Genomic DNA, 17,480 nt, shown 5'->3' with positions numbered 1-17,480 from the left:
GCTGGCATGTAGTCCATAAAAGAGAGGGGAAGGGGCTTGGTTTGGTCACACTGAGCTTTGTACTGTCCTGCAAGGCATATGAAAGTAATGTATGTACATAGTGACTCCATCAGCAGAATAGTGAGTGCAGCTCTGGAGTATAATACAGGATGTAACTCAGGATCAGTACAGGATAAGTAATGTAATGTATGTACACAGTGACTGCATCAGCAGAATAGTGAGCGCAGCTCTGGAGTATAATACAGGATGTAACTCAGGATCAGTACAGGATAAGTAATGTAATGTATGTACACAGTGACTGCACCAGCAGAATAGTGAGTGCAGCTCTGGAGTATAATACAGGATGTAACTCAGGATCAGTACAGGATAAGTAATGTATGTACACAGTGACTGCATCAGCAGAATAGTGAGCGCAGCTCTGGAGTATAATACAGGATGTAACTCAGGATCAGTACAGGATAAGTAATGTAATGTATGTACACAGTGACTGCACCAGCAGAATAGTGAGTACAGCTCGGGAGTATAATACAGGATGTAACTCAGGATCAGTACAGGATAAGTAATGTATGTACACAGTGACTGCACCAGCAGAATAGTGAGTGCAGCTCTGGAATATAATACAGGATGTAACTCAGGATTAGTACAGGATAAGTAACGTAATGTATGTACACAGTGACTCCACCAGCAGAATAGTGAGTACAGCTCGGGAGTATAATACAGGATGTAACTCAGGATCAGTACAGGATAAGTAATGTAATGTATGTACACAGTGACTGCACCAGCAGAATAGTGAGTGCAGCTCTGGAGTATAATACAGGATGTAACAGGATCAGTACAGGATAAGTAATGTAATGTATGTACACAGTGACTCCACCAGCAGAATAGTGAGTGCAGCTCGGGAGTATAATACAGGATGTAACTCAGGATTAGTACAGGATAAGTAACGTAATGTATGTACACAGTGACTCCACCAGCAGAATAGTGAGTGCAGCTCTGGAGTATAATACAGGATGTAACTCAGGATCAGTACAGGATAAGTAATGTAATGTATGTACACAGTGACTGCACCAGTAGAATAGTGAGTGCAGCTCTGGAGTATAATACAGGATGTTACTCAGGATCAGTACAGGATAAGTAATGTAATGTATGTACGCCATTACTCAGCTATATATTCAGATTACATACCGTATGTATAAATTGAATAATGGTGCTCAGAAATGATCAGACGCTTTCATGTAACCTACACAAATAAAACATCCCCACAAACTGTACCTGACGGCGCATAATACACAATTGATAGGCGGCTGTTCCTAGAATACAGTATTTTATGACTCATTGAACCATTGATTGACTGAATATGGTGATGAACGGGGGTTATTCCAGGTGACGGTCGCTCTAGGGATTCGGGTTAACCACCTGCACAATTACTTGCAGAACCGTTCGAGATTTATGAGTGAGGAAATCAGAGGCGCATTCACTATAAATAATATGAATTATTTAGTTTTGCTCATTCTCTTAGTATCCGCATATTTATGAGCTCTGCTTACAATTACCACTGCTGAATATATATATCGGCGGCTTAAGCAATGGTAATGACTGTATAATAATCTTAAAGGGCACCCTACATCACAATTTATAAGAAGCCCGCAGCAGTTTCCTAATATACCTGTTCTTTTTCTTTGAAGTGCCATTCCTCTGCCTGTTTCTACCACTAGGGGGCATAATGACATGTATGGAGCTGGCATACAGGATCTGCCCACTAGGGGGCCTTCCAAGTAAAATAAAACATTTGTAAAAATTGTAGCTGCCACTAGAGGGCTGATCTGTACACAGACTGACATGAATAGTATCTGCATACAGACCTACCTCTTAGTGGTCTCAAAATTCTGCTGGTTGCCCTTGGAAACAGTCAGCAGTTTTGCTTTACCCTGCTGTCAGACATGCGGGTGGATTCCGAATCCACGGATGAGGTCTGAGTAGACTAATGGTCTCTTCTCAGGGTTGTTGAGGGCGACATGACTGGGCCTCATTGGTGACACTGATGGCTCTAATGGCCTTAAAGGGCATCTGTCAGAAGTTTTAATATATGCAAATGAGCCTCTAGGAGCAACGGGGGCGTTTCCGTTACACCTACAAGCTCTTGGCCTCTCCGCTTTGAATGACAGGAACGGGCAGGGTAAACCTGATCACGCCTGGCCCTGCCCATCAAAGTGTAGAGGGCACGGCAGTTACAGAGAGAGTTGAGCCTCTAGGTGTAATGTCTTATCTATTACCAGATCCCTGGGTGAAGGGGGTCAACCAATTTCTAAGGGGTTCCATCACAAATAAACTATAGATATGTCCATACTTACCTTAAATTTGGTTAAAAACTAGGTACACCTCCTTGGGCATTTTTTACAAAATTTTATTATGATTGCATTTTACTCATTTTGCGCTTTATTAAAAATATTCAGCCGCTTAAGAGTTAAAAAAAAAAAATCAATCTGTTTGCAAGCTGTGTTTTCTTTGAAACCTGTCAGCTGACAGCTCATGTGCAGCTCTCATCTCTGATCTCCTGACCTCATCAACACTTAGTATAGCTCAATTCGTATCAAAATGATAAGAATATGGCTTAAGTGTTTATGAGGTCAGGAGATCAGAGATAAGAGCTGCACATGAGCTGTGAGAGGACGGGATTCAAAGAAAACTGAAAATCCCAGCTTGCAAACAGATTGATTTTTTTTTTAACCCTTGTATCCCAGAAATGGCTGAACATTTTTAATAAACATCAATTGAAAAAGTTATTTTTAGCCCAAATAAGTAAAATGCAATAATAATTTTTAAAAAAATGTAAATGTGCATAGTCTTTAAGGACTAATTTTTTTTCATGAAACCAACTCCATACATGTTCACAACAGGCTAGCAAAACCCTTCTGGGTGGACACAGGCATATAGCATAGACATTTTGTGGCACAATATCTCTAAATCACATTGTGTTGAAAAGCTGGTCATCTCGTGACACACATATCAGGACATGTCCATCCAAGAGGAAAGCTAAGGAAGGACACATCTGGATACATCATCATCTATCCCAGTATGTAATTAGATGATGACATGCAAAATTTAGCAGAATTTAATTTCCTGGTGGGCTGAGCTTCCCCCAGCCCACCAGGAGTCATAGCATGCTGGTAGTAACAACAAGATGACATTACCTAATACAGTCAGCCTGGCACTGTTACTCTGACGCGTTTCTCCGGTGTATTTGTGCCGCGTTGTGCATCGGTAATTATTTAATCCGTCTTCATTCTGTACATCTGTTATATACAAGGCTCCCGATGATGTAATGAGAAATCTAGATCCTAAAAGGAAGCAAAACACAGGCCATTAGTTGGACTGCTCTACAAAATGGACATGTTCAATAAAATAACGACAGCGAAATTAGGGAATACAAAATATATACAAATGATGAACGCCGAAAGAGGATCCCAATCATAGAGACCAACTACAATAATGGGGGTCTTCCACCAATGCAAAGCTTAGAGGCAGGAACATCAAGGACAGTGTATGGGCTGCTATCTGGATCCTGAAGAGATGAAGCCTATCCCTGGTTGGCTTCTTTGCATTTTGTAATGAGTCTGCTATAGTTGCTCCTCTAGGGAGTCGGAATCATGAAGTCGCCATTTCTCCTGGGTGGTTAGTGCTTTGGAAGGTTGACTCACACAGGATGAGCACCCGATTTTTAATATACACTCCTACTCATATCATGAGCCAAAAGGGACACAACATAAAGATCTCCTGGGGTTCCTTCCATCTAAAAATTCTTATCAACATTTAACTCCTAAACATGGATATTTCTAAACACCACCCTAGAGTGACAGAAAGGGCTCATTTTAATTATAAAGTTTAATTAACCCCGCCCATGAGATTCAGGAAGTGTTGGTAAGCATATATTTTAGGGTCCCATCACCCAAACCCTCTCCAAACAGCATATTCTAAATGAGCGAGGAAACAAACACAGCACCATATCACTGAGATCAGATTTGCCATTCAAGATCCTGGAAAAGTTGGGTGTCAATTCTGATATTAAATTGTGATGGTAGCCAGACTAGTTCCTCGGGAGCAGAAAATTTGGGTGATGATCCATATATTCGTTCCGACCATGGCCCGCAGGTTTCTCAGAAGCAGTTATGAAGATCTCCATGGACACCTTCCTAGACATTTTTATCAATATTTAACTCCCAATTCACAGAAATTTGTAAGACACAATCTTGTTTTACTCCACAAGGGGGTAGAATGACAAAAAACTTAATTTTAATTACAATTTTCATTTAAGTTACATAAACCCCGCCCATGAGGTCCAGGGAGTGTTGGCAAGCATATGATATCTACATATCACAGCACCCAAACCCTCACCAAACAGTATATTATTCTATACAGCCATAAATAGGTGAGCATATATAGTGCAGTATTATTTCTGGAGATTAGATCTGCCAATTAGGATCCTGGAAAGTTTGGGTGATGATCCATATATTAGGTGCAACCATGGGCCACTGTTATGAAGATCTCCATGGACACCTTCATAGACATTTTTATCAATGTTTAACTCTCAATTCACAGACATTTGTAAGTCCCACTCTTGTTTTACCCCACAAGGGGGTAGAATGACAGAAAATTTTATTTTAATTACAATTTTAATTTAAGTTCCATAAACTCCGCCCATGAGGTCCAGGGAGTTTTGGCAAGCATATAATATCTGCATATCACAGCACCCAAACCCTCACCGAACAGTATATTATTCTATACAACCATAAATAGGTGAGCATATATAGTGCTGTATTATTTCTGGAGATTAGATCTGCTATTCAGGATCCTGGAAAGTTTGGGTGATGATCCATATATTAGTTCCAACCATGGCCCGCAGGTTTCTCAGAAGCAGTTCTGAAGATCTCCATGGACACCTTCCTAGACATTTTTATCAATATTTAACTCCCAATTCACACACACTTGAAAATCCCACTCTTGTTTTACCCCACAATGGGGTAGAATGACAGAAAATTTTATTTTAATTACAATTTTAATTTAAGTTCCATAAACCCCGCCCATGAGGTCCAGGGAGTGTTGGCAAGCATACGATATCTAGGTGTTACAGCACCCAAACCCTCACCGAACAGTATATTATTCTATACAGCCATAAATAGGTGAGCCCATATAGTGCTGTATTATTTCTGGAGATTAGATCTGCCATTTAGGATCCTGGAAAGTTTGGGTGATGATCCATATATTAGGTGCAACCATGGCCCGCTGTTATGAAGATCTCCATCGACACCTTCATAGACATTTTTATCAATGCTTAACTCTCAATTCACAGACATTTGTAAGACCCACTCTTGTTTTACCCCACAAGGGGGAAGAATGACAGAAAATTTAATTTTAATTACAATTTTAATTTAAGTTCCATAAACCCCGCCCATGAGGTACAGGGAGTTTTGGCACACGTATGATATCTAGGTGTTACAGCACCCAAATCCTCACCGAACAGTATATTATTCTATGCAGCCATAAAAAGGTGAGCACATATAGTGCTGTATTATTTCTTGAGATCAGATCTGCCATTCAGGATCCTGGAAAAGTTGGGTGATGATCCATAATTCCATATATTAGTTGCAACGGTGGCTGGCAGGTTTAAAAATGAAGAAAATATTTCATAGCTAATGCTTGACAACCAGGAATCAGAGAGCGATTATGGATATTGGTGGCCACTGGCCCAATTATAATGTCTTTGGGCTGCTCCATAGCAACACGAGTCTTCCCTCTGAAAGCCCCAGAAATTACTCTGACAGGCGCACCCGGGCCCGCTTTAAATAATTCATTGTGATTGGTGGAATGGGGCGACGATGCCGGCCCTCGCTCATTATCTCAGATCAAGATAGTCTCGTCTCCTTCGGGGCTGGGGGGGGTATGACCTGCTTATTTTTTGATCTAGTAAATCCTGCCATCCTGTGCACGCTCGCAGAATTCCTTCACTGGCTGGAAAACCTGCAGGGCACAGCGGCTCGTCAGTAATTATAGGTCAAGAGGGGGCAAGCATGATGCAAAAATCATTGTAATTTTACTTCTGCCTGCTTCCGAAAATTCTCCGCTCCACACATGACTGACTGCGTGTCGCTCCTCTAGACAACAGGAAATTATCATTGCTTAGCATGACCGCCCTGAATGTGCTGCATAAACAGGATGATCCGTGTAATGGCATGATGGAAACTAATCTACATACATGCGCCAGATCAAAGTCTGTGGAGGGCCCTGGACAAAACACGTGATACTTCCTAAATAATAGCGCCATACTGTGCCTATATATAGTATCATAATACAGTGTCCACATAATACTGCCATATAGTACATAGAGAGATTGACACACAGCACTATGAGTACAAAACAGTATCATACAGAGAACAGATAATAAGGCTGATCAGATTATACTGCCATACACTGTCCACATAGTAGTACTGTGCACTGAAAACATGACCATGTTATGCAATGCCTACATAATATAATTATACATCATAATACTGCCATCCAGTGCACAGATAATAGTATCATACAGTGAACACGTAAAAATGTCACTTATTGCCTACATAATACTACTATACACTATGCACATACTGTCATATAGTGAACACATACAATAACATACGCCTTCAGTGTACAGATAATTGTACCATACTATATAATGAGCACATATTGCCTACATACTAATGCTACCTTTACTCTGTGCAAATAGTGAACACATAATACTGCCATACAGTGTATACATAATTATACTATACCATATAGTGAGCATATAATACTGCCATACAGTGTATACATAATTATACTGTACCATATAGTGAGCACATAATACTGCCATACAGTGTATACATATTTATACTACACCATATAGTAAGCACATAATACTGCCATACAGTGTATACATAATTATACTATACCATATAGTGAGCACATAATACTGCCATACAGTGTATACATAAGTATACTATACCATATAGTGAGCACATAATACTGCCATACAGTGTATACATAATTATACTGTACCATATAGTGAGCACATAATACTGCCATACAGTGTATACATAATTATACTGTACCAAATAGTGAGCACATAATACTGTAATACAGTGTATACATATTTATACTACACCATATAGTGAGCACATAATACTGCCATACAGTGTATACATAATTATACTATACCATATAGTGAGCACATAATACTGCCATACAGTGTATACATAATTATACTGTACCATATAGTGAGCACATAATACTGCCATACAGTGTATACATAATTATACTGTACCATATAGTGAGCACATAATACTGCCATACAGTGTATACATAATTATACTATACCATATAGTGAGCACATAATACTGCCATACAGTGTATACATAATTATACTATACCATATAGTGAGCACATAATACTGTCATACAGTGTATACATAATTATACTATACCATATAGTGAGCATATAATACTGCCATACAGTGTATACATAATTATACTGTACCATATAGTGAGCACATAATACTGCCATACAGTGTATACATAATTATACTGTACCATATAGTGAGCACATAATACTGCCATACAGTGTATACATATTTATACTACACCATATAGTAAGCACATAATACTGCCATACAGTGTATACATAATTATACTATACCATATAGTGAGCACATAATACTGCCATACAGTGTATACATAAGTATACTATACCATATAGTGAGCACATAATACTGCCATACAGTGTATACATAATTATACTGTACCATATAGTGAGCACATAATACTGCCATACAGTGTATACATAATTATACTGTACCATATAGTGAGCACATAATACTGCCATACAGTGTATACATAATTATACTGTACCATATAGTGAGCACATAATACTGCCATACAGTGTATACATAGTTATACTATACCATATAGTGAGCACATAATACTGCCATACTGTGTATACATAATTATACTGTACCATATAGTGAGCACATAATACTGCCATACAGTGTATACATAAGTATACTATACCATATAGTGAGCACATAATACTGCCATACAGTGTATACATAATTATACTATACCATATAGTGAGCACATAATACTGTCATACAGTGTATACATAATTATACTATACCATATAGTGAGCATATAATACTGCCATACAGTGTATACATAATTATACTGTACCATATAGTGAGCACATAATACTGTCATACAGTGTATACATAATTATACTGTACCATATAGTGAGCACATAATACTGCCATACAGTGTATACATAATTATACTATACCATATAGTGAGCACATAATACTGCCATACAGTGTATACATAATTATACTATACCATATAGTGAGCACATAATACTGTCATACAGTGTATACATAATTATACTATACCATATAGTGAGCACATAATACTGCCATACAGTGTATACATAATTATACTGTACCATATAGTGAGCACATAATACTGCCATACAGTGTATACATAATTATACTATACCATATAGTGAGCATATAATACTGCCATACAGTGTATACATAATTATACTGTACCATATAGTGAGCACATAATACTGCCATACAGTGTATACATAATTATACTGTACCATATAGTGAGCATATAATACTGCCATACAGTGTATACATAATTATACTGTACCATATAGTGAGCACATAATACTGCCATACAGTGTATACATAATAGTGCCATATCATACAGTGAACATATAATAATGTCACACATTGCCTACATAATACTGCTATACATCGTGCACATAATATCATATAGTGAACACATAATATTGCCATACAGTGTTTACAGTACCCTACAATGAGTATATCACAAAGTCACGCATTGCCTACATAATAGTACTAACAGTGCATAATGCCACTGTACAATGAAGACCTAACAATGCCATTTACTGCCGTAACTATAAAATAGCACCATACTGTAAACACATAATACTGCCAAACAGTGAACACACACACCAGTATCACATAGTGAATGCACATTAAGCTTCGCCTATACATGAGATATACATTTGAGAAGCGCCTCTAGGTATATCTGGCCGTACACTTCACATAGCTGTCAGATGACCCTCAATACACATGCATGCTCGGCTCAGCCATGAGTGCATGTGTCTTGAATGGGGAGAGGGGGCAAGCATGTTGAAATCCAATTACCCGATACTTCTCTCCCCCTTACATCTGAGTGGGGAACCCCCATACACGTTTAGACGGTCAGCAGGTTGGCCTGACTATAATGCTTCTCTCTGATTTTCTACTCCAGTCACATTCAAAGCTGCATTCAAAATTCCCTTGAAAAGCCTCAGTACTGTGCTAACATGATCCTCACAATCAAACCAATTTCCCATAATGCAATTCACTCTCAGAACCCGACACCTTTCATCACCTCTGTGCAGTAGGGGGGCAGCACTGAGATATAAGGTCATGCAGCTTTGGATGTGACTGGAGTACAACACATTGTAATTATATTTTTGAGTGGTCTCCAGTGAGAGGGTGGCGTTATTTTTGAAAAATATTTTTTGAAGGAAGACAACTGATCGGCCATCTACAGACCTCTTGCTGGGAATTGTAGTCCCACAAGAAGTGACCACTGGTCTACGGATCACTGTAAAGTCGGATAGATGGTGGCCTGCAGAGGTCATCACCCCATGACTAATGACTAACTGGTTGTCAATCGATTAAAATTTTTGTCGGGCGGCCTTGGTTGGAGCACCCACAGTAATTCGCCTCCTAGCCAGACACCCACTGAACCCAGGCTACCTCCTGCTACAAAGCAGACAATGCGCTGAAGCATCAGGAGGCGGACGTGTGCACTCTGGGTTGCGATTCGAGGTCGGCTCTGTTGCCTGGCAACAATCACCTTTGAAAACGCCGCCGTTCATTGTCCCATTGTGTCGCTAAATGAGGCTATGGGCTGAAGGCTGCAGAATGGAGACTGGAAACAAAAAGCAGCATCCACTCCCCCCCCAACCATAGCAATTATATAAAATTACATCCTAAATGGCACAAGGATCAGAAAAAATCCACTAAAATATCGTATATATGATAAATATCTCTGAGGTTCCAGATTATCGAGGGATGCCGGATCACCGGAGCAGTATGATCCTCAAGGGCAGGGCCTAATGGGACACAACAAGGGACCTTCCACTACACAAACCGGCAGAGCCTCTGCCCCAGGGTGTGACATCCAGGTCTCTAATGATACTAATACTAATCATAATATATATATCATCAAAATATCCAAATATGTATTTATTGTATCCTATCATGTGCTCCTGTCCATATCAATAGTGCCAGACAGTGCCCATGTGAATGGTACAACACAGTATCCATATAACTAGTCCACACAGTACTCGTATTAGTACCACATAGTACCTATATAACCTGTGTCACACAGTGCCCATATAAATAGCACCACACAGTGCCCATATAAATAGAACAGCACAACACAGTGCCCATATAACTTGTCTCACACAGTGCCCATATAAATAGCACCACACAGTGCCCATATTAATAGCACCACACAGTGCCCGTATAATTAGCGCCACACAGTGTCCATATAAATAGCGCCACACAGTGCCCGTATAATTAGCGCCACACAGTGCCCATATAAATAGCACCACACAGTGCCCATATAAATAGCGCTACACAGTGCCCATATAAATAGCACCACACAGTGCCCATATAAATAGCACCACACAGTGCCCATATAAATAGCACCACACAGTGCTCGTATAAATAGCGCTACACAGTGCCCTTATAAATAGCACCACACAGTGCCCATATAAATAGCACCACACAGTGCCCATATAAATAGCACCACACAGTGCCCGTATAATTAGCGCCACACAGTGCCCATATAAATAGCACCACACAGTGCCCGTATAAATAGCGCTACACAGTGCCCATATAAATAGCACCACACAGTGCCCGTAGAAATAGCAGCAAGGTACCAGAGGTCACCAGACTCCATGCTGTGCACCCCTTTGTGATACCTCCTGCTCCCCATTAGCATCTTGAAGGCCACACTTGGCTCCTACATAAACTTCTCCTCTGATCCAAAGAATGTCTTGTAGATTTCTGCAGGTTACCTGCAAATCCGTACCGTGTTTACAATTTCCACAAGCCGCCGAGGCTGCGACACAGTTTCACGCCCCCGCCATTCATGTACCATTTACTATACCGCGTGATGACGGGGAAGTGGCTCCGGCTGTGTAAACCTCAACGAAGGGCTTAAGCTAAACAATAGCGACAGGAGGGGGCTTCTACTTTTCCTGCGCTCATTCACTTCCGAACCTGTTCCCCACCGGTCACCATTAATGACTTCACGCGTATAATTTTTTTACGTTTAAGAATAGAAGCAGCAATTTCCTCCTTGTGTTCAATGAGGCAACGCTCTAGAGCGGTGTGATTGGAGCAGCGGCGTCACGTGGCTTCCTGCGGTGTACAGGAACAATGGGGATCTTCAAGGTGATGTGGGCAAAAAAACGTACAGACGACATCTATGGGGTAACAGTATGGGCAATATAGAATATATCTCCCAGAATGTGGTCTACGGCAGCGTCCATAGTCTACGGTCCCAGAGGCCACGACTTTAGTGACCCAAGTCCTAAGCTATAGCAGAACCGTTCTTGACCTCTGGTCAAATGTTCAACATGTCCTACTGTTTCTGGTAAGTAGTGTTTGGGTTATTTTTGGATTCCAAAAGGTAACACACCACGTCTCTTGGCCCAAACTGGCAGGCATGACCTTCAACTGGTCCACCTAGCTGGAGGACATGTGTCCAGTGTCCTGGGTTTGGTCTCTTCGTTCTGTGTTTAGATCTTTAACCAACACAGGGGGTCAGTCACGCTGACCAGTTTCTGCTCTGGGGCTGTTGTAACTTCCACCTCCTTGGCGGGCTCCTCAAGCTTTCATAGAACCCATAGACTGGAATCCGTAGACCAGTATCCAAGATTTCCCGATGTGGTAGAAGCCAGGACCGCTTCCAAGGAGGGGTGTAGAAACCCTGTCTGGGAGGATGAACCTAGTCACTAACGCCCTTGATATTAAACCCCAAAAGATGGAGACCTTCAGGTAGACTGCATGCTATACGGTAAAGGTAGCACCAGTCATGAAAAATACTCCTTATAAGAGACAGGATCCTGCTTTGCACCTCAGAACCCACCTACACCAAGGGCACCCCGACCAACAACAGGTGGGACAACCCCAACCAGGGTGTGCCCTCCCATCGCTGTACAGCCTGGGGAGCGCCTGAGTGAGGACCAGCATCGTGAGTACTATTACTCCCATCACAGCCAATACTACCACTACTGTCCTCTACTTCCCTCCCGTCCCGGGCTGGCTGCCTATTACTAATGATTTGTGTGCAACATCTCTGGTTGCTGTCACTGAATGGCAAACTGGATATACTTCTTACTGTACGATGAATCAGAATGTGGTCATCTTTAAGATTATCATAAAATGGCGCAGCTATGGATACACAGGGATTCCTGGACAGGATCACATGAATTTCCAGTTCACCGGAGAACCTGGGTGAATCTCCGGTTCGCCAGTGCATGTTAACATAACCCGCCTCAGGCTTTTAGGTGTAAATCAGCAAGCAAACAAGCGAGCTGGAAAAGTAGCTCCTCTCTGACAGATGTGCGCCCGTGAAGGAGGTGATGATAGGTAGAGCGGTATTAGGGAGACTAACGACATACAATAACGTGCTTGTGCGACTGGAAAGATTTAATTATGGCGACTGCTTTGCTGATCTGTTCTAAAACAGAAACATCTGCAGGTATGGCGGTACTCATCATCCCGCTAGACTCCTCTACAGATGCGAAGAATCGCCCACGCCGGGAGTCATTCACAAAGCAAATTGGGATCATAATGCAGAGGTTTAGATAGGACAATATCACAGATCAGGAGCTGCACACCCATATTGCAATGCCAGCATCACACTGCCACAAGATATCTAAACTACAAACAAATGGACTAGTTGCAACTGGCAAATCCAGAAAGGGTAAACTGTGAAGTCATTAACCACTTAAGGACCACAGGTTTATACCCCCCTAAAGACCAGGCCCTTTTTTACAAATCGGCACTCCACAACTTTAGCTGTTTATTGCTCGGTCATGCAACTTACCACCCAAATGAATTTTACCTCCTTTTCTTCTCACTAATAGAGCTTTCATTTGGTGGTATTTCATTGCTGCTGACATTTTTACTTTTTTTGTTATTAATCGAAATTTAACGATTTTTTTGCAAAAAAATGACATTTTTCACTTTCAGTTGTAAAATTTTGCAAAAAAAACGACATCCATATATAAATTTTGCTCTAAATTTATTGTTCTACATGTCTTTGATAAAAAAAAAAATGTTTGGGTAAAAAAAAAAATGGTTTGGGTAAAAGTTATAGCGTTTACAAACTATGGTACAAAAATGTGAATTTCCGCTTTTTGAAGCAGCTCTGACTTTCTGAGCACCTGTAATGTTTCCTGAGGTTCTACAATGCCCAGACAGTACAAACACCCCACAAATGACCCCATTTCGGAAAGTAGACACCCTAAGGTATTCGCTGATGGGCATAGTGAGTTCATAGAACTTTTTATTTTTTGTCACAAGTTAGCGGAAAATTATGATTTTTTTTTTTTTTTTTCTTACAAAGTCTCATATTCCACTAACTTGTGACAAAAAATAAAAGCTTCCATGAACTCACTATGCCCATCAGAGAATACCTTGGGATGTCTTCTTTCCAAAATGGGGTCACTTGTGGTGTAGTTATACTGCCCTGGCATTCTAGGGGCCCAAATGTGTGGTAAGGAGTTTGAAATCAAATTCTGTAAAAAATGACCAGTGAAATCCGAAAGGTGCTCTTTGGAATATGGGCCCCTTTGCCCACCTAGGCTGCAAAAAAGTGTCACACATGTGGTATCTCCGTATTCAGGAGAAGTTGGGGAATGTGTTTTGGGGTGTCATTTTACATATACCCATGCTGGGTGAGAGAAATATCTTGGTCAAATGCCAACTTTGTATAAAAAAATGGGAAAAGTTGTCTTTTGCCAAGATATTTCTCTCACCCAGCATGGGTATATGTAAAATGACACCCCAAAACACATTCCCCAACTTCTCCTGAATACGGAGATACCACATGTGTGACACTTTTTTGCAGCCTAGGTGGGCAAAGGGGCCCATATTCCAAAGAGCACCTTTCGGATTTCACTGGTCATTTTTTACAGAATTTGATTTCAAACTCCTTACCACACATTTGTGCCCCTAGAATGCCAGGGCAGTATAACTACCCCACAAGTGACCCCATTTTGGAAAGAAGACACCCCAAGGTATTCGCTGATGGGCATAGTGAGTTCATGGAAGTTTTTATTTTTTGTCACAAGTTAGTGGAATATAAGACTTTGTAAGAAAAAAAGAAAAAATAAAAAAATCATCATTTTCCACTAACTTGTGACAAAAAATATAAAATTCTAGGAACTCGCTATGCCCCTCATGGAATACCTTGGGGTGTCTCCTTTCCAAAATGGGGTCACTTGTGGGGTAGTTATACTGCACTGGCATTTTCCAGGGGCCCTAATGTGTGGTAAGTAGGTAAATGACCTGTGAAATCCGAAAGGTGCTCTTTGGAATATGGGCCCCTTTGCCCACCTAGGCTGCAAAAAAGTGTCACACATGTGGTATCGCCGTATTCAGGAGAAGTTGGGGAATGTGTTTTGGGGTGTCATTTTACATATACCCATGCTGGGTGAGAGAAATATCTTGGCAAAAGACAACTTTTCCCATTTTTTTATACAAAGTTGGCATTTGACCAAGATATTTCTCTCACCCAGCATGGGTATATGTAAAATGACACCCCAAAACACATTTACCAACTTCTCCTGAGTACGGCGATACCAGATGTGTGACACTTTTTTTGCAGCCTAGATGCGCAAAGGTGCCCAAATTCCTTTTAGGAGGGCATTTTTAGACATTTGGATACCAGACTTCTTCTCACGCTTTGGGGCCCCTAGAATGCCAGGGCAGTATAAATACCCCACATGTGACCCCATTTTGGAAAGAAGACACCCCAAGGTATTCAATGAGGGGCATGGCGAGTTCATAGAATTTTTTTTTTTTGGCACAAGTTAGCGGAAATTGATATTTTTTATTTTTTTCTCACAAAGTCTCCCTTTCCACTAACTTGGGACAAAAATTTCAATCTTTCATGGACTCAATATGCCCCTCACGGAATACCTGGGGGTGTCTTCTTTCCGAAATGGGGTCACATGTGGGGTATTTATACTGCCCTGGCATTCTAGGGGCCCTAAATCGTGAGAAGAAGTCTGGAATATAAATGTCTAAAAAATTTTACGCATTTGGATTCCGTGAGGGGTATGGTGAGTTCATGTGAGATTTAATTTTTTGAAACAAGTTAGTGGAATATGAGACTTTGTAAGAAAAAAATAATAATTTCCGCTAACTTGGGCCAAAAAAATGTCTGAATGGAGCCTTACAGAGGGGTGATCAATGACAGGGGGGTGATCAATGACAGGGGGGTGATCAATGACAGGGGGGTGATCAATGACAGGGGGGTGATCAGGGAGTCTATATGGGGTGATCACCCCCCTGTCATTGATCACCCCCCTATAAGGCTCCATTCAGATGTCCGTATGTGTTTTGCGGATCCGATCCATGTATCCGTGGATCCGTAAAAATCATACGGACATCTGAATGCAGCCTGACAGGGGGGGTGATCAATGACAGGGGGGTGATCAGGGAGTCTATATGGGGTGATCACCCCCCCTGGAAGGCTCCAGGGAGACGCCTGTGTGTGTTATGCGGATCCGATCCATCTATCAGTGGATCCGTAAAAATCATGCGGACGTCTGAATGGAGCTTTACAGGGGTGTGATCAATGACAGGGGGGTGATGAGGGAGTCTATATGGGGTGATCAACACAGTCATTGATCACGCCCCTGTAAGGCTCCATTCAGACGTCCGTGTGCGTTTTGCGGATCCGATCCATCTATCAGTGGATCCGTAAAAATCATGCGGACTTCTGAATGGAGCTTTACAGGGGGGTGATCAATGACAGGGGGGTAATCAATGACAGGGGGGTGATCAGGGAGTCTATATGGGGTGATCAGGGGCTAATAAGGGGTTAATAAGTGACAGGGGGGGTGTAGTGTAGTGTAGTGGTGCTTGGTGCAACATATTACTGAGCTACCTGTGTCCTCTGGTGGTCGATCCAAACAAAGGGGACCACCAGAGGACCAGGTAGCAGGTATATTAGACGCTGTTATCATAACAGCGTCTAATATACCTGTTAGGGGTTAAAAAAATCACATCTCCAGCCTGCCAGCGAACGATTGCCACTGGCAGGCTGGAGATCCACTCTCTTACCTTCCGTTCCTGTGAGCGCGCGCGCCTGTGTGCGCGCGTTCACAGGAAATCTCGGCTCACGCGAGATGACGCCAATCGGCGTTAGTGTGACCTGGGAGCGCCGCAGAAATGACGCCTTTCGGCGTTAGTGTGACGGTAAGTGGTTAAAGCGGTTCTCTAAAGCCCCTTTCACACAAGCGAGTTTTCTGCGTGGGGGCAATGCATGAAATAAACGCATAGCACCCGCACTGAATCCTGACCCATTCATTTCTATAGGTCTGTGCACATGAGCACATGAAAAACGCAGCAAGTTCTATATTCTGCATTTTTTACGTAGGCCCTGGCCCCATAGAAGTGAATGGGGCTTCAGTGAAAAACGGAAGCAAGTGCGGATGCAATGCATTTTTCTCTGATGGTTGATAGGAAATGTTGTTTGTAAACCTTCAGTTTATTACGCGCGTTAAAAACGCATTAAGGGCTGTTTCACACGAGCGAGTCCATTGCGGGAATCACGCTCCGTGTGTGAGTGTGATCCTCCGCTCTGGACTCGCAGGAGCGCACGGCATTATCATGATTTATAATGCTATGTGTCTCTGCTTGACCTTATTTCTACAGAATCATACTGACAGCGTTATGTCACTATGATTCTGTGGAAAAAAAGCCATGCAGAGACACATAGCATTATAAATCATGATAATGCCGTGCGCTCCAGCACACGTCAGTATTTGGTCAGTGATTGCCATAAGTGATTGTGAGACAAAACCAGGATTGGAGCCTCCACAGACATAAGGTATAAGGGAAAGATCTGCTCCTGTTCTGCGTTTAGACCCGCTCCTGGTTTTGGCCCAAAATCACTGATGGAAATCACTGACCAAACACTGACCAAAGTCAGGGGGCAGGGTATGGTGCCAAAGTAAAAAAAAAAAAATAATTTGACCTCTCACAAGCTCTTTGGGTCTATTGCCAAGCCCCTGTCTCCACCACTTATGTTCCCTACTTGGTCGGAAGGAACAAAGCCAGCAATATCCTTGCATGTAGCTAGCTA

The 17,480-nt window shown here is 41.7% G+C and overlaps 1 protein-coding gene across 1 annotated transcript in view; it reads right to left on the bottom strand.

The window, feature by feature from the left end:
* The window catches only part of DSCAM (DS cell adhesion molecule), a 414,232-nt gene that overhangs the window by 247,088 nt on the left and 149,664 nt on the right, over positions 1-17,480 (bottom strand). Inside the window, exon 4 of the mRNA XM_040423076.1 lies at positions 3,192-3,338. Coding sequence (XP_040279010.1) covers positions 3,192-3,338 — 147 coding nt within the window. The remainder of the gene's footprint in view (positions 1-3,191; positions 3,339-17,480) is intronic.

This window comes from Bufo bufo, chromosome 3 (assembly GCF_905171765.1).
Source record: "Bufo bufo chromosome 3, aBufBuf1.1, whole genome shotgun sequence".
Taxonomy (NCBI): domain Eukaryota; kingdom Metazoa; phylum Chordata; class Amphibia; order Anura; family Bufonidae; genus Bufo; species Bufo bufo.
This window is presented reverse-complemented; position numbering and strand designations above follow the sequence as displayed.